Source organism: Anopheles cruzii, chromosome 3 (assembly GCF_943734635.1).
Source record: "Anopheles cruzii chromosome 3, idAnoCruzAS_RS32_06, whole genome shotgun sequence".
Taxonomy (NCBI): Eukaryota; Metazoa; Arthropoda; class Insecta; order Diptera; family Culicidae; genus Anopheles; species Anopheles cruzii.
Genome location: NC_069145.1, coordinates 78,519,023 through 78,537,662, shown reverse-complemented (window position 1 = coordinate 78,537,662; position 18,640 = coordinate 78,519,023). Strand labels below are relative to the sequence as shown.

Genomic DNA, 18,640 nt, shown 5'->3' with positions numbered 1-18,640 from the left:
AAGGCGTGCGATGATATTATTCTATTAATTTCCAAAGCAGACAGGAAGATTGCGAGCGTTTGTGGCTTAGTTTAGCAATGGAATCTATTATATTAAATGGACGGTGTGATTATTTGTCGTTTTCATACAAAGTTCTCGATAAGGATACGAAAATATTTTCGATATGTCGTCGATGTTTTCTACTTCAACAATGTGTAGTAGCGAACTACGCCACGTAAACGTAAACACTTTCAAACCGTTCCATCTGACAGTTGTCGCAATTGTAACTGCCTTCATCGTTTGCGTTGAAAGCCGCGGCGAGAGTAATGTTTGAGAAACAGTGGCAAAATTGATGCCACAATTGATTGAGTGAAAAGTTTGTTGTTTGTTGTTTTGTGTAGTGTCGTTCTAAGCGTTCAAAATGTTACACTCTCGCACCGCAACACCAAAGAACCGGTTCGGGCCAGCTGCTAGCTCGTCACCAGCAAAAGCGTCTACACCGCGTCCGGTTGGGCGACCGATCGGATCCAAATTGGCCTCATCTTTGTTGACGAAGCGTTCCCTGCTAAACATTTCAAACTCCGACTCACCCTCTGCATCTCCTGCTCAAACGCCGAAACAGAATCAGCCTGCGTCCGCTGGTGCCGGTTTGGGAGCCAAATCTAAATCGTCAACCACTCTGAATTACAACAGCTGCTACACCCCGTCGTCCCTGTACCGTGCTCCGCCTGCATCGTCCAAAAGTGCATCGAAAGATTTCGGAACACCAAAGAACCTACTGAAGCGCACCAGGGCACGCGAAGATTTGCTCAACGCGCGTACACCGGAATGTTTCTCACGCATTTCGTTGGACACTCCAACGCTCGGCACAGGAAGGCACCGATCGAGCCACGGAGCGCTGAATGAATCGCAACGCAGTTCGAAGGAAAAGGACAAGGAAGCACCGGGCGAAATAAGTAACTTGAAGGTAGCCGTGCGCATTCGTCCCCTATCGGTGAAGGAATGTATCGACTCAGTGGCCAACATTGTGCGTGTAGTCGGCAACGAGCTGTACGTTCACACTGGCAGTTCGGCGGACACTCTGGCTGGGGTTGAAAATCGCTTCCTCTACGATCATGTCCTCTGGTCGTGCAACGCCGAAGAAGAAGCCTACGTTGATCAGGCCGGAGTGTACAACAGTCTGGTCCATCCGCTGCTTGATAAGGCTTTCGAAGGATACAACACGTGCTTGTTCGCCTACGGGCAAACGGGATCTGGCAAGAGCTACAGCATGATGGGCATGGATTTGGACGACAATTACGACGATGGTCCGAACAGCGAAGCCGGCATCATTCCACGATTCTGCCAGGAACTGTTCGCACGCATCGAGGCCCTGAAAGGACGCATCCATGCCGAGGTGGAAGTGAGTTACTTCGAAATTTACAATGAGAAAATTCACGATCTTCTGTCGGTCACTCCGACCGATGGCCATGGGGGGTTGTGCACCGTGGCGACCCCGGGCAATCCCGTTAAAAAGGCGCCGCTAAAGGTACGCGAGCATCCCGTCTGGGGACCGTACGTGGTCGATCTCAGTACGCATCCGGTAGACACGCACACGGCACTAAGAAACTGGCTCGCCGTCGGCAACAGCCAACGTGCCACGGCTGCGACGGGAATGAACGACAAAAGTTCCCGCTCGCACTCGATCTTCTCCGTCGTGCTGAACCTGGCCGAAATCGTGAGCAGCAGCGATTCGGACGATGCGAGCGATGGAGCAGGGCGCCCGACGGTGCAGCAAACGAAGCGCAGCAAAATCAGCCTCGTCGATCTGGCCGGATCGGAGCGGGTCAGTCAGACGTGCGCAAGCGGAACCCGCCTCAAGGAAGGTGTCAGCATCAACAAGAGTCTGCTCACGCTAGGGAAAGTGATTTCGGCGCTGGCCGATTCGAAGAAGAGCCACAATGCTTACATCCCTTATCGGGACTCGGTGCTCACGTGGCTACTAAGGGTAAGTGCAACGGTCCGTCAATATTTGTATGTTCATCCCACGCGGGTTTTATTGTCTGTTTAGATCAGCGGCAAACTGGTTGATTCGAGCACGCATCGCGGCGGAAGGGTGGTGGTCCGATAGACCCTCCGGTGATGCTTGCATTTACACACGAGAGCACACTTCGAGCAGCACGGTTTTCTGATAACCTTGTTTGTCACCGGCGGCGGGGCCGTTGGCTCTGTAAGAGTTGAAAAATGACTAAGAAAGTGGTCCTCGGACCCCGGAACCCATGTTTTGTCAGAGATGACTCACGCTCCGCAGTGGTGCCCCGTGGCTGCTTATCGGAGCGCATGCCGTTGAACAGTTTTTTCCACTTCATTTGGGCTGATTGATAACTTCTTTTTATGGGTTTTATGACGAATTTTCAAGGTTACGCTTTTGCGTATTTGTTGTCTTCGTTCTTAACACTGTTCCACCATCTGTCCGTACTGCCCAAGGGCTGGCTAAAGAGTGAAGCCTTGACTGCGATCGCGTGCGATCGTCCGGACCCGATCACGAAGCAACTGAAAACCACAAAGGAAATAGTGGATAAGGGACTTTTTGAACCCGCGATAGCGGTTGTCGGTTGCTATGGATTCAACTGAACTTTGTCACGAACGAAGCGAGTTCAAATGGTCTGTAGTTTGTCCTTCAGAACGCATAATTATTAAAAATTTAACTAAACCTGTGATTGTTATTTATCACACACTATATTAGTTTACGGGATACTCCGACACACATCGGCGGCGTAAAAACCGCATTTATCTTATCGCAAACGCATGGTTCAATGAATTTTATTATCTTTCAAGAACATTGGGCAATGCCCATCACCGATTGTGGCTGCAATGTTTGGCCCCCACCGTTTTATACGGGTGTGCGATAAGGTCGGAAATAAAAGAATTATGAAACACCCGACGCAATTGGAGAAAACGGAAACATGCCACCGGTGGAAAAGGAAACCGAACCGAACCGAATGTCGTAAGCACGCGACAAAGCAATAAAACATAAGAATGTCTAAATGGCTAAACGATAAAAATGGCTGCGACCTAGAAAGCTCTCGAAGCTAATGGGGCTTATCAATCATCAGCCCGCCAGTGGGGAAGGTGTAAAAAGGCGTAGAAAGACGCGTATTTACCATGCTTCGATAAGAAGTAGACTAGCGAGCGTGCCACGGACAATCCGTTTTATTATTACGCTTTATCAATGCCAAACGATAAGGGTTCTTGCTATCGATTCAAACGTACGTTTTTGTCAGTAGATTAGAAGTAAATCTGTTGATATGCGAAAAATATCTTTGGGTTGGTGAATCTGGTTGATATGAGTTATCATATCGGTTTGATTTGATTTCTCTCTAAGCTATTGTTTGGAGAATGGAGGCTCAATCCACGTTGAAGAAAACAGTTTGTTTGAAATACCAGTATAAAGGTTAACCATTTTATTTCATTGCATAAAGATGGGCTGCGAAGACGTGCGATCTTGCAACTTGATTTTAAAACTAAAGTTACAGGCTTTTACAGGCTAGTTTCTCAATGCTCCCTCGGCTTAATTTTGCATAGTTTTATGGTTAGCAAGCAATCCGATTTTCTGCCCTGACCATTAATTTCTTCTAAACATGCGTTATAACAATAATAAAACTTATCATCATATGCTACGAACCAGGGGTTCAAGATCTATGAATCCTACTGCCAGCCACGTGCCACGAGTAACACGCGGCCAAATGCTATCCGGCACACCGATATAGTGGCATGTATCGAATGAGAATCCCAAGTGACTCAGCCCAGGGGTGCTAAAACGATGTTTTGTTTATAAAAATACATTCTGCCCTGACAAAGTTCTATTCCTTCCAGCTGCATTAATATAGATCAGTCTTTTTCATCGTCCTACCGTCCGTCCACCAGTGGTACGCTGTGTCTTATGATTCTCTCTGCGGTTTTTCATTCGATTTTCATTTTCATTCATACGCCTGCGATGAGTGGCGTAATCTTGCAGCTCTCTCCGCACATTCTTTTTATATGATCAAAACTAGGTCGAGAACGTTCCGGCGGCGGGAGTTCCTCCTCGAGCCGATGCTCGAAGCAAAAGTGCCCTACGTTTGATTTAGCGTATTGCAGAAGATGCGATCTTCCGCCATCGTAGACCTAGTTCAGTATGAAGTAACATAAAACTGTGATGCTGATAGATTGTGACCCCGGTTTGATGCACCCTGAGGGTAGTACCGACTATTTGCCTTCCATCGATTCCTGACGATTGAATCCGCTCGCACCGGTAATGTTCCGGTGCATATGCTGGTGATCGTTGGACGGGCTGCTGGCGAGCGGCGGCGAGCCGGTCGGGCATTCGTCCTCTTCCTCGTCCTCCTCGCGCAGCTCGTTACACTCTTCGGCGTCTTCACTTATGCTTTCGGTCGTGATGCGCTGGCCACGCTTGCGCATGTACGCGCCAAGCGGTCGCTTCTTTTGCTCCTTGCAGAACGGACACGAATCCTTCTTGCCGGCACCGGTGGTCGTCTTTCCGATGTAGCTGAGCAGTTTGGCTATCGGGGGAAAAAAACAATAGGAAAAAAAGGGTCATGAAAAGAGCTCGCTTTTTCAACATAATTTGTAAAGTGTACTGTGTCTGTATGCTGTGTTATGACTAGAAAACAGCCACATTGCATGAAATCCACTGTTATCTAATCGAAATTCCACCTCCCCAGTGCCATTGAAGTAGACCTTCAGCACAGACTCTGCCCTATGGTCAGTGAAGTAAAACAAAAAAAAGGCCTCACTCAAGCCCATCCATCAAGCAAAAACTCTACCATGCAATAGGCGCAACAGTCACTCCGTCTCGCTATATTGTGCAAACCGAGGACCACCTCTTTGTTTCCTCTTAAAGTGCCCTGTTTGTCATAATAATATTTCCCCATTGCCGTAATCTACCGAAGCTCCGGGTTCCGAAAGTACTCAGAAGTGTGGTAAATTTGCCCAACACTTGGCGCGCCTGTTGCAGAGCGCGAACTGGGCAACCCAAATGATAACGCCGCGGTAAATTAATGAGTAGATAGCGAGAAACCATTGCTGCAACAATCACGAGACGTGATCTTTTCGCGCTATCTCAATTAAACGGTTAAATTTATGACTCTTTCCAAACATCTCCAGCCCGGCCATGGCGTGCAAAACCTGATATTTTTCAACCTCTCTTCAAAAAGGAAGTCGCAATCCGTAAGCTGAGAGTGTTGCGCGAGCAGTTGAGGAGTGCACGTGACTAGCGCATCTAGTGTCAACACGTGCCTTCTACGGGCCTTCGGGTTAGGTGTACCTTAATGCAAAAGTATTGTAGTTGAGGCAAAGCAGGGCATTAACATTCCGCTAAATTCATTATCAGCGCTCTTAAAATAAAGAACAAACCAAGGCGAAGCCCATAGGCACCTCCCACAAAGCTGTGTGGCCAACAGACCACAATGTAGTGCTCTGTAAACATCCGTGGGTATGTTGTTTGAACTCTTATCAGCTCATAAAATGTAGAGCAATTCGGTGGTGCAGTTTGTTCTGTCCATGGAACTAGTATTGTAGTGGGACTGCAACGACGATGCACTTGATCGATGGCCCTGACAAACGTCTTTGCAATTTGATGATCGTTTTCAGTAGCCCTTCTTTCAGCAAAACGGAAACCCCTTAGTGGTGAGGGGGGGTCACCACCGTTTGGTGGGAATTGATGGTTCCGATCCATTTCTTGATAAGACCTCAACGAAAGCGGCCGGATCTCTGATGAGAGTTCCAGTAATCAACAACAACAAGAGCTATTCCCAATCGGCTTCATCCGCCCGGCTTCGCATGTGGTCGTCCGTTTACTACATGATAACGGTTATCATTTGCGACGTAAAACATTCGCAAACCGTGTGTCTTTAAGGCGCGCCCAGTACCGCAGGGTTATCGGCTGGGTGGCAAGCATTGGCAAGCGAAGAACCGATAGCGACGTGGCCGGTGATAAGATGCGCGGGACACACGGTCGGTCGGCAGATGGCATCATTGTTTGTGCGCGCCCTCTGTCCCCGCGGACGGCAAGGTCCGATAGGACGCAGATGGTAGTACTTCAGAAACAAGATCGATTGTTTCTCCGACGACGACGAATGGCCTCTGCACTTGCAGTGTGTTACCTTTGTGTAGTGTGATAAAAGCAGCCGGTTTCTCACGATAATGGAACGTGCCTAGTGATACGTGTCGATATTGACTTTCGTATGATTGGTAGCCCTGGCCATTGGCCCCCCCGGTCCCCCACTAGAGACGAAGGGAATGATGTTCTCGTAATGCGTTTCCCGCGTATCAACGCATGCGCCAGGGAAAAAGACGGAAACTACCATCGCGACAAAAAGTTATGTCTCTGTCACCGGCGGGGGGGGGTTGGCACACATCCAAATATACGCCCTACAAATGTAGGTCAAAGCGTATGAATTGCTGTGCCCGGTGTTCCAACACGCATACAGCGTGTCGCCGCGGCGAATGGTTTGTCGCGCCCGGTGGACGCCGTCCGTTGCATCGTCTGCAATCGACTTGCACTTTGTGCCTTGAAAGGGAAAGCATTGGCCGAGGACCGTGTGTCCATGAGGTGGATAACTCGGTTAAATGTAACCTCCCGACCTTGCCTACCCGGACGCGAGGGTGGCTGACTGGCTGGCTGGGGCCACTTTGTTCTCATTCGCCCAGAGCGCCGCAATTGCACGAGTAGCAGCACGAGACGATGGTGGCCAACATATTGCACGAAGCGCACGGGGTTCGATCATTCGTTTAATCGATCGAATCATAGCCGTTCGTCTTGGATGGACCACGGAACTGGTGAATTAGGGCGGGTCCCGTGTGGTGACGCATTTTGAAATTATAGCATCGAAGACGTTGATGTTGATCCACGGGAGCATTCCCCCTGCCGGTGATATGATAAAAGGTTGATACCGGTTGTGGAGTTTGTCAGCAGCTAACACGAAAGGCAAACATATTCCGTTGTGATAATTCTCCATTACGTGTTCTGTTAGCGCTATGCGCGCTGGGCGGAAATCGTAAACATAGACCAGCCACATGATCTCGCACGTACGCGGCACACGACGTGCCAATGGCGCCGTGCATTTGGTCCTTCCCCTCGGTTGCCTTCGGTAATTGTATTTTCCCTTTCCAGGGTACGTTAATTGTAGTTTAAAAAGTGTTTAAGCGAAATGCATGTATTAGCATCTTAACGGCTTATTGTCGAGAAGGCAGGCCCTCTGCCGTCGGCGTTGCATTCCCTTTCGCTCTCGACCCGGCCCGGCTCAGAATTATCATTTTCCAAGGGCAACCATTGCCACCGGCCGGCGGACAAAGCGTCGGCCGATCTTCCCACATTTGCATCAACAGCACGCTTCCGGCCAATCTACTCGTCGGGGTTCCAGAGCGTACCGGTTCACAGTGCAAGTGACGCATTTCACTGATTGGCGGCCCCCTATTCACGATGCTGTAATTCGCGGTCTCGACGGTCGTCCCCGGGCACACAGCACCTTTCCGTCGGTCGCGCACAGCTCGCTGGGTTATGGGCTGGGGCTTCGGCAGATAAGCACAAGCACCGTAAATGGTGCCACGGTGGCACTCTCTCTCGATGGCGCGATCGACTACACAAGCCTTTTCCGTTTGCATTTCCTCTTCCTCGTTTTATCTTGACACGCCGATTCCGTTCCCCCCACATCCGTCGCCCGGACGATGATGTCAACCGCAGCGCTGGGCCTCGAGGGTACTCGTTTTGCGTTTTGGATGCTTTGAACACAAGATGGGACGCGAGTGAGGATCTCACTCGTGCGGATTCTTGTTGCGGTACCGTAGCAAACCGGTCCGACAAGTGCGGATCGCAACTACCCCTCTCGTCGTCCTGCCCATCGCCCTAGGACGCCGCCGCGTCGCCTAGACACATGAACAACTCGCTCGCTTTCGTTGCGCTCGGCTAAGCGCATTTTGTCTGAACGAAACCGCAATGGCGTTGGCCCCCCGGTGATTGACCACCGAGCTGCCGAGCTCGGTTCGCGGTTCTGGTGGTCGGATTTTACGGTGCTGGTGCTGCGGTGCTGCGGCAACCTGAGACCGGGGCCCGGTGTACCCTTTCAGCAGCACGTTCCGCAGCACCGACATGGATATTTCTGTTTTTAGCCGACTCGGCAAAGGAGGAGGGAGGGCGCCAAGTGCCCAAGTGCGGTCGTGGCCATTCGAGCCCCAGGACCATTGTGCAACGGACGATCTTTGCACTCGAACTCGAAATAGCATCGTTTTTTCGTTCGACAACACAACGGTTGACGAGGGAAACCCCTCGCCGGGCACGTTATGAACCGATACCGATCGGTGGTGGACATTCCTTGGCGCTACGCAGAACGTGTTTATATTTATCCGGGGCCGGTCTAAACATAGGATGTCTCTTCGTTTACGCTGCGCTGCAGAATATGGTTTTCACCTCGAGTCGGGAGGTGACCTAACCGAAAGGCAAGCCCTTGTTTGTTTGGATTTTCGAAGTGATAATAAACACCTTGCGGCCGAACCGAACCATGGTCACGATTTGCGCACATCCCGTGCTTCCGATCACACCACCGTGCCTATCTGGGTTGGTACGCATCAGACGCGCAAAGAAGGTCATCCGCTACATACTTTGCGGGAAGAGAATGGCCAAACTTCGGTATAGCGTACCGCGATAGTGATCCCGATAATTGCCGATTAATTCATTTGCCAAAAATGTGGAATGTGCCAGTTTTGGCTGTCTGCCTTTCTGTATTCATCAGAACTGCGCATCGATTCCGGCTGTTCTGGAGCTTTTTCAATGAACCGTTTCAGAGTTCCACTCATGCGTTACACCCAAGTACAAGGTGATGTGTTTTTTCCACATCGCAGAGTTGCACGCCAATGGAGTCAAGTCGTAAATACATCGGAAAATCCCAAGTACCCGCAGTAGACGAACGAGGCGTTGGGAAATTCAAAACGGGTCGAAGCAGTCGATGGAAAACCCCCCCAAAACGGTGCGTTGCGTTGGCAACGAGCGGGGCACACCCGTCCATTTAATGGATGCTGTCAGTTCGAGCGCGCAATGCTGTCGGTGTACGGGAGATCGGCTGGGCATTGCTCCGGCCGGCTGCTGCTGCGCGGTTGTTTACCTTGAGCGTTGCCAGCAACGGTGTTGCCCGAATGGTTGTGCCGTTGTTGCTGCTGTGGCTGCTTGTTGCTCTTCGAGACGGGATTGTTCAGCGGGTTCTCCAGCGTTCCGTACGGGAACTTCTCGTAGTCCCGGTACATTGGCCCTCGGAACGACGAATACTGGATGCTGTCGCTCATGTAGTAGATATCCATGGTACACTCTCTTGCGTCTCCTTGGCAAAAGTCCTTGGCCGACGATGTTTACCCCGTTTTTGTGCAGTCCGTCCTTAGCACGTTGACCGACTGTTTTTTTCTTGGCCCGTCTGGTGCGTTTGCAGCCAGTTAGAGGTCACAGACGAATGAGTGTGTGTGTGTGTGTATCTTCGTTAATCGTAGCTGTGGCCAAGCATCGAATGGCTTCTTCCTTGTTTCGGTATGGTTTCACTGGCGGGGATTAATAACGCTCGATAGTTGTCCGCTCTAATAGCTGCTAGCTGTCGCTGTTATGAAGTGGTCGTTTTGGAACAACTTTTCCTTTCATTTGGCAGGAGGCAGGTTTGCTGCTGCTGCTGCTGGAATCTGTTCGCGCCACGACTGCGTCAATCGAGGAACACAACACACACGGTGTGGAATTGTTGGTAAACAAAAGTGGTCAAAGAATGTTCCGCGAGGATTCCGACTTCCGCTCGAAACGAGAGAGAAAACACACTGTCTTTCTGGCCACTTTCTCCACGTGTTGATCACTTTTGCTGTTTCGCTCACACCGTTACCAGCCACAGGTCGCAAGGACACAACACTGTACACCGTAATCGGTTGGTAAAATAACCCTTCACGCGGCGAAAATGCTACTTTCGAAGGGCACACCGTTCGGCGAATGTGATGTAGAAATTACAAGAGTACGACGCAATATGACGCCGCTCCGTTTCTTCGCACTGAAACCGTTCGTTCGTTCGTCTTTCCGCTGCTGAACTGAACCGATGATGGCGAACGTGGCCACGGATATATAAAAACACATTCGGCCGCTCTCTCTTTCTCTCTCTGGTGCCTTCTCCCGCCACGCTATACGCACCGCGCGGATTCAAAGCGGACGCACCCAGCAGCGCAACAGTGCCGCGCGCTCCGCTGCTCTCCGTGAGTCGAAGCGGCCAGCGACCGCGCGCGCCCCACACACATGCTAAGCGCGACTACGTGCGGTGCCGCACACGTACACGTGCTCCGACATTCGCGCACGCTCGCGCCGCTGTGCATGTGTCTGTGGCCGGCTGGAACCGCGGCCGCTCGTGCGTTGTGTTTGTGTTTTGAAGCACAAATTCCTCGGCCAGACTCGCGAGCGCGGCGGCGGGGCCATATTCAACATCATGTTTGCCACCGAAAGGAGGTACGTGGGTTGAAATCACGTTTGCTGGTGGGTTGCTTGTAAAAAACAAAATAGGGCGCGGAACCGAGCGGGCAGATGAGGCGAGATAAACCGCAAAAATGTAAACAACGGAAGCAGAGAACCCAGATCTGCACATTCCGTCCGGAGTGAGTAAAACAGTGCAAAAATAGCACACCAGGGGTGTGTTTTGCGCAGGAACTCCATCCTCCAGCCACGGCATCATCCGAATGGGGAGCTTTTTTCCTAGTACAGCACCATCCCCATTGGCCTGAAATGTGTTTTCTACCGACAAACTGATTGAGGACCGTTTGAATCACGTTTGTGGCCAACCGTTGTTTAGAAAATGGACATCGAGTTACAGGGGCCGGTCACCAAACTGCCCAAGAACTAATTGAAGATCTGCAGTTAAAGAAATCCTAGTGTAAGGACCGGGGTATGGAAAGTTTTCTCTTCTACTTTGTTCTCGGTATCCCCCGGTAGTTGATGTAATCTTATCTCACCGGCCAGAGCGGTGGCCTCAGTCTCGGCGTTATTGATTTTCTAATATTGATAAGCGAACGATGTGTGTCGCCAGAGATTAGGATTCTGGTGTTTATCTCCGGCCGGCGGTGTTGACAGTCTTATGGAACCGGTGTAAACCTAGTCGGAGATGCATTCGAACTTTATGTGGTGTGCCGCCGCCTTATTTCTTTCTCTAAAAGGACTCTTCCAAACGTTCACGTTGCAATCTATGCTTTGAATGGTCGGGACACTATAAACTGGACGCGAAGTTCCCGCCAATAAACGCCGTTATCGGGTAAATCAAAGGGTTCGCCACGATAAGCATTGTTTCAATCTAGAGCATGGTATGTTGTAAAACTCAGATTTTCTTTCACAAGAGTTCCTAAAGCTCTGCACTGCTAGAGATGCAGTGTTAGTTTAGGCTACATTGGTGACGAATTCAAACATGGTGACCCGGAGCCCTTGTCTCCGACAGACGCGTCACTGATTGATTGGCTTTTCCACTTAATCGTACCTTTGTTTAAAGTTATCTCTCTACTGTGGCCTTATCCAACACGGCCGAGCTGCATGGGTGCAGGGCGAAGAAATTGCCCAACGGTCCGGTCCGTGTCGCTACCCGGAGCAATCGGCAAATGGTCGGTGTCTAATGTAAAAAAGCAAGCAAAGCCACACACTCTTCTGGCCAGAAACCGTTGCTTATCGCCTTTCCCCTCGACGGTTAGGTCATCATTCGCCAAACGGGCGACATTTTAATAATCGCCACCGGTCAAAGTACTTTAATCGTTTTAATTGCCTTCGTCTAACGATTTTTACGAATAAATGGCCACACATCAGGCGAGTAAGGGTTTTGTGCGGTCTATCGCAGAACGGCCTTCAGCAAATCTTTTGGACGATTGTAACAACACGTTAATTCCCGTTGCTTCACGGTTCCAGGTATAATAGGGAAGTTCCCGTAAACAGGACACACTTCCCGTTTACTTTTTAGAGGACACCGAAATAGTGCGCCACATTTGATGGAGTGCCGCTTCCGTGTTTGATAACATTAAACGGGGCTTACCTTGTGCCGTGACCTTGCTTATGGTCACGTCTAAGTCGGAATTAATCGTGTAATGGCCGGGAAGCAGGCAGCAGACACTAGTTCAGCGTTTCCCACCAAGGATGCGGCCCGTGTCGTTAAACGATATTGAAATGCTTATCAGACGGGCCGCGTTGTTTTGTTGATGGGTGACTAATTTGTGTTCTTTGCTTTGCCGCGTACAACGTAGTACTGCGTAGAACCGGTCCTGTGTTTACTGTCCAAATTGGAAAGGCGTAATATCTCAGCTTTACTCATGTTCGATTCCGATTCCGTTCCGTGTGAAGTAAACAAAATCGTGAGGAATTAAATGCGCATCCTCGAAGTCAATTTTCTTAAACTCTTACTTCCTCAAGAACTCTTACGTAAGCGTTTCATTTGAGCTACTTTTATTCAACAAATCAAACATACACGTTCTTACGCTCTTTTCCTATCACCGGGAATCACCTTTGGAGTGTTTTATAGCATGTCCATCTGTCAGTATATCGTCTGAGTACATAGATACCGGTCTCGGAAAGTACCTCTATTTTAAGTGATGACTCTTAGCCTAGCTACGAGCAGATGCGGCCCGTTATCAGTATCAAACACTCAAACAAACTAGGACGAAAAGGAAAAAGACAACACCCCCTTCGCAAACAGAGCGCTCTACCGATTCCGGGAAATGTAAGCACTTGGGAGCCTTTAAGGTCCGAATCTGGACTATCAAAGTCCAATATTAGTGCCTGTGGTACTTGACGTTCGCGTATCACGAGACTGTTGGCCACAGTACTCGTATTTGCTGGCAATCCTTTGTGTTGAATAATACGGTTACCGTAACTTTGATACTGACTCATTTTGATTGTCCAAGATTGTTTCGAAAGATGGAAATTAGATCATACCTCAGCTGGGGTAATGGACCTGCCACACTAATTGAAACCAAAACGTCGATTCCGTGGGCATGTTAAATAATATTCTACCTAATGGTGCAATGAGTACCCTGTCATTGGTGGATTGGCCACAAATCAAATACTTTCGATTCGACGAGCCGTGGGTATCGTATTGCCGAATCCATACCTTCGTTTGCCACCGGTTTTATCTCCTGTAGTAAAGCTCCGGCGGACTTGAAGCGCAATCTCCTAATCGTGGAACAAATTGCATTATGTAATTCTTGCAATACGGCTCTCGGTAACGGAATGTGCATTTCCGTCCGATGTTGTTTTGTCCCGCACGGTTGAAAAATCTTTCTCGGCGGTGCGGTTGACACCAGGGTGTCATGTAAATTTGAACCATACAGAAAACCTCTGCTGCAGGTGTGATACAATACTTTATTCCCCGTGGTGACAACCGTTCGAGAGAGTATTCGATACGACTGTTGGTCGGTTTCACGTTTTCCGGATATCACAGACGGATTTTGTTTGAACTACTGTTCCTTGAGTCTCTAACACTAATGGTTTGGTCGTTTGGCTTACACAGGAAAACTTGGGCGGAAACTCGCGCACGGTGATGCTGGCCACCATATCGCCTGCCAGCATACATCGGGATGAAACGCTTGCCACCCTACGCTACGCTTGCCAGGCACGCAGCATCGTGAACCGCGTCAAGGTGAACGAAGATCCGCACGATCGCATTATTCGCGAGCTGCGCGCCGAAGTCGAACGGCTGCAGGTCCTGCGCCAGGACTACGAGCGTCAGAAGCGACTCTCCGAGGCCAACCACCTGCAACCACGAAAAATCATCATCGAAACGTCGGTTGACGATAGCGAAGTGGAAGCACTGCGGCAGCAGCTCACCGAAACGGAACAGGAGCTGGTCAAAGCCCAGCGATCGTGGCGCGAGCGGCTGCAGGAAGCGGAAGACGTTCGCCGAACGGAGATGAAGCTGCTGAAACGCAAGGGCCTGGCGCTTGAACTGTCCGCCGAGCAGAAAGAACCGTGTCTGGTCAACCTGGCCACCGATCCGATGCTTTCCGGAACGCTACTGTACCTTATTCCGCCGGGCACGGTGCGCATCGGACGGCCATCGTCATTGTCAACGCCAGACATTATGCTCGAAGGGCCACTTGTGTCTCCCAACCATTGGTGAGTGTCCAGCAATATGGGACTTGAATATAATTTAACCCGAATTTTCTCTAGTTGCATTGAAAACAAGCAAGGAAAGCTGTTCCTTCTACCCGAGAACAACTCCGAGTACGAAACCTTCATCAACGGTGAGCTGGTACAGGAACGGCGTCAACTTTTCCACGGCGATCGCCTGGTTATCGGTGGATCGCATTATTTCCGCGTTTCGAATCCACTGTGTCCGAACAAATCGAAACAGGTGGTAAGTTAAACCGATCTGCTTCCAAATGTATCACACAATCATTATCATTTACCTTACGTTACTCTCCAGATGGTTGACTTTCAACTGGCTCACCAGGAAATTCTGTGCGAGCAAGAAAATCGTCTCCGGCGTGAGTTGGATGCCGAAAAACAGGCCGCAATCGCGTGCATCGAAGCAGAACGGATGGCGCACGACCAGGAGTACGAGCAACGGCTGGCAACGCTCGAGTTGGAAAAGTTCAAGTACAAGTGCCACAAGGAAATGCTCGAATCGGAGCAGGAAGCACTGATACTGCTGCAGTCGGGCAGGGTGGCACGTGACAGTACCGATGGTGGTGCCGGCCGCCAGTCCGACGTCGGAGAATTATTGGATGGTGGCGAGTTGGCGTTCTCCGATTCGAATCTGGCCGAGGAAATCCGTCGCATAATGGAGCACACGAGCGAGGAAAGCTTGGCCCAAATTCAGATGCTGGTTAAAGAGGCTGGCCAGCGGTGCCGGGATGTTGGGTTGGATTACGAGTTCAAGCAAACCCAGGTCTGGCAGGAGGAGGGCATTTTTCGTGCGGTAATCAATATAGTGGATCGCGCGAACGGACGCATCGCCGAATGGTTACCGGCAAGGCTCGAGTTTTGGCTAACCATCGTGCGCGAACGGGACGATCTTACTCCGGACAACATGTTCGAACACTTTGATCTCCCGTGGAACGACGCAGCCGATCTGGCGGCCAATGAGTCGCTACTGCAGGAGCCGCAAAACTCAAGTCGAATTTCGTTAAACCTGAGTTCGGTGAAGGATGCTATATTCGCCGGAAGGCACAGTTTGCTTTCCGCTCCCGGTAACACGTCGCTCGGTCAGGCTTCGCCTGGTTCGAACAGCGGCAGCATCATTGCTGGAAGTCTCCATAAAACCCATGGGTTACTGAAATCGATGTTTACCAGAAACTCCACGACCACCGGGAGCGCCAGAAAGGCTTTGTTCAGCGAAGGGCACGGCAACGAAGAGAACATTCCCACCAACGGTCAGCAAACAGCCACAAGTGCCACGAAGACTCCGCTGCGTTTCGATCATAAAGCAGCTAACTATCTGCGCAACGTGCAAGTGGCCACTTTGAGGCTGCGTAAACTTTGCGAAAAGCATCAGGAAGAATCGGGACCGACCGATGATACGCCGGTGGGCAAAGGGGAGAAGTCAGGTAGGGCCTCCACTGGCAATGATGGTGGTGGAGACGGTCCCACTCAAAATGGTGGAAATCACTCCGAGGAAGCACTGGCGAACCGAATGCTTGCCTCGATCGACGATGTTGAACGATCAATTCAAAATCTTCGCTCGATCCTAATGGAATACAACATCACACAAGCGACGCAGAACGCGATCGATGACGAACTAGGGCGTACACCAAAATCAGTTCGCTTTCTACTCGATTGAAGGAGAATAAATTCGCTGCGATTGGTCCTTGTTTGGATATCCTACGTTACACTTGCCACTCTCGACGAGCACATCTCATAGGGAGGATTATTGTTTGTGAATGTATTATTTTTCCTGTATATTTTTAGGTAACATTTTAACCAAATTTACACAAAATGTAAACGGAATGAACGTGAATTTACAGCACGCTCGCGAATGGCAACCATCGGTACATACCCATTATGTAATCACAAAGAATAAACAGAAACCCATATCCTGCAATTGTTCAGCATAACTGTGAAGCATTTTATCAATTGTGTTGCGAACCGTAGGAATGTGTAATTCTTTTGCTTATGGTTATTTGTCTCAAACTTTATTCAGTTGTTTTTTAGCCTATTACTGGTTTGAATTGTAACTAACATAAAGTCTGCTCTTAGTTCAATAGCAATGGTAGAGTTCTTCTGCTCTCCTGTTTATAAATAGGAATACATTTAATAGTAGTGTTTGCGCAGAAACACCTAGACTGAAGGGGAATTCTTTTGCACACGCATAAGTTGTTAATACTTTGTTGTTGATTCTCTACTGCTGAACAGGGTTATTTTTGTACATCTACATCGATTCAGAATGGAATTTAGATTCGTATTTCCTCCAGTGCGTATCATTGTTCGGTCAACTATCTACCTGAGAGAAAGAGATACGTGTTGAACGGATGAAAAATAACGAAACGATCACAGCTTAGACAGGTTGCGGTAGCAAGGAATGCTTCCTTTTGCCACTACTCGTCGCGAGTAGATAAATACATAAGAAAATATGGGTAATTTTTCGCCATTTTTACAACTCATCCCTCGGAAGGGTCGTCCTTTCGCACGGACAGTGATAGGCCTCGTCCGGTTGCTTAATTTTCTCCATATTCGGTTGCACCTGAATCGGACTTATGATATACCTCGCGTACTCCTGTAAGGGACGAACAACAAGTTTTAATGCGCTCCGAAAACCGGTAGTTTTGTTTTGGGAATACCTTAAACAGCAGCGCATGGTAGCAGTAGATATCCTGCGGAAGTAGATTGGCGTTGATGAAAGCATTCGCGTTGTCGCGAATCTCTCGCGCCTGCTCATCGTTGTCGCGGGCCCACTCCACCTGCTGTACCAGGTTCGATAGATCCGCTTCGAACGGTACGTAGTGACGCATCGGAATCAGCTTCCGATAGAAGTGTTCATAGTAGAACGAGTCTTGCTTCAACACCACGGAGCTACCGGCCAGCAGGTAGGGCAATCGGTACGCCGCCACCGTCCCGTCGACGTTCACCTGGTACCGATAGTCGAAGAAGTCGTGCATCGAAATGTGTGCCACGCGCGGTCCAAACTCTGTCTCCTCGTCGCGGAAGAAGAAAAAATTTGTCAACGAAGCATTCAGCAGCTCGGGATGGCTCCGGGACAAGCGCACCAGTTCCAGTCGCTCGCGCCTTGCGTCGCGTCCTCGCCAGAAGGCTTTCCGATGTTTGTCGGACCACGGAATGCCACGGCGCTGGACGGACAGCATGTCCAGCATTACGCGACCCATGTTCTCCAGCGTCGACTCGGTTATGTCGTACGTTGGCATTACGATGTCGAACGTGTCGTCGCTGCCACACCACGAAAATATCGGATATGGGCCGGTGGTACGACTGGGGCCTCCCTTTTTCACCAGTGGCCAATCGCCTAGGTTGACAAACATTTCCATATCGGGCAGTGTAAACTTTCGGGCCAACGACAGAAGGATTGTGTCCATAAACTTGCTGAAACCCGTGTGCTGGCCGTAGCATCGGCGGTGAATTTCGTTCCGCAAAATGACGTAGTTACAGTGCGAAATGCTGCCCGGCTTGTCGTACTGTTGTATCATGCGCGTTCGCAGGCTGGAGAAATTGATCGCCCGAAACGGGACCAAATCCATATCGATCTGCGGATCACCTGACGGGCAACCGACCGTTTCGAGCCACTCCTCGACCGAACCCTGCGGACAGTAGCACTGCTCCGTGTACAGTGTGCCGGCGATGGCGAAGGGAGAACCACGCAGATGACCGCCATTATGACGCACGTGAATCGTGACGTCAGTGCACGATTCGGCCAACCGGTAGCGAATGATGGAAGATCCATCATGACGATCAATCTGGTTTAAGCGATAGCGGCACGAACCGAAACGGGACTGTCCAATTATATGTACGTCATACTTTTGAGACTCATTGATTCTGCAATAAGACGAAAAAAATACATTTTAGCTGGCGTGCGGCCACTACTAAACTAGGTCAAGGACGTGCGGAAACTTTGCGTGGTCGCGTCACACACTTCACATTGTCGGCGTCTCTTGGTTCGATGAAAAAGTAGCGCGCTGGAAGAGTGGCCCGGTCCGGTATTTCCACCCCCGGTCCCCAGACGCGGGTATTTTCCCGATCCACGTCCCGGTTGCTGCTGGCGGCGGCGTACACAAGCCTGCTGCTGGCTGCCGCCAGTGCCAACCACCCTAGCAACCAACGAAGCATTTCTTTGTTCTCTGTTTTTTTCGCACCAACGTTTTTGCCTTCGTTTCGTGTTGGGAACCGAACAGTTGAACCGAAAACGAACACACTTTTGCTGTCGTGACACTTGGAGCGTGACCAGTTACCGGAGAATGCAATTATTTGTTTGTAAACATCGGAAGTGATTCGATTCGTGAAAGTGGATGGCTCACTGGTGAGCATGCCATCTCACGCAGTGAAGTGAAATGAAACGAGAAGTGACATGAATTCAAATTCTGGCCGAGAACCAAACTCACGCGGAACACGAGGTGGTTTTTGTTTAATTGGTACTGGAACAGGAACCAACAAACCATGATTCCTTGGGACGAAAAACACTGCTGGCTAACTCACACTTAC

At 50.0% G+C, this 18,640-nt stretch overlaps 3 protein-coding genes across 3 annotated transcripts; 1 reads left to right on the top strand and 2 right to left on the bottom strand.

The window, feature by feature from the left end:
• Positions 1-400: 400 nt before the first annotated feature.
• LOC128274577 (kinesin-like protein KIF14) lies at positions 401-16,007 on the top strand. Its single transcript, XM_053012814.1, has 5 exons — positions 401-1,966; positions 13,503-14,107; positions 14,162-14,348; positions 14,418-15,540; positions 15,613-16,007. Exons 1-5 carry the CDS (start codon positions 401-403, stop codon positions 15,771-15,773), a joined length of 3,642 nt encoding a protein of 1,213 aa, XP_052868774.1. The 3' UTR covers positions 15,774-16,007.
• On the bottom strand, positions 3,408-10,070 carry LOC128274578 (uncharacterized). Its single transcript, XM_053012815.1, has 2 exons — positions 9,117-10,070; positions 3,408-4,520 (listed from the first exon to the last, which is right to left on the bottom strand). Exons 1-2 carry the CDS (start codon positions 9,307-9,309, stop codon positions 4,207-4,209), a joined length of 507 nt encoding a protein of 168 aa, XP_052868775.1. The 5' UTR covers positions 9,310-10,070; the 3' UTR covers positions 3,408-4,206.
• A 156-nt stretch (positions 16,008-16,163) lies between the features above and the next one.
• On the bottom strand, positions 16,164-18,597 carry LOC128271064 (protein O-glucosyltransferase 2-like). Its single transcript, XM_053008497.1, has 4 exons — positions 18,575-18,597; positions 18,075-18,197; positions 16,771-17,977; positions 16,164-16,706 (listed from the first exon to the last, which is right to left on the bottom strand). Exons 1-4 carry the CDS (start codon positions 18,595-18,597, stop codon positions 16,584-16,586), a joined length of 1,476 nt encoding a protein of 491 aa, XP_052864457.1. The 3' UTR covers positions 16,164-16,583.
• Between the last annotated feature and the right edge of the window lie 43 nt (positions 18,598-18,640).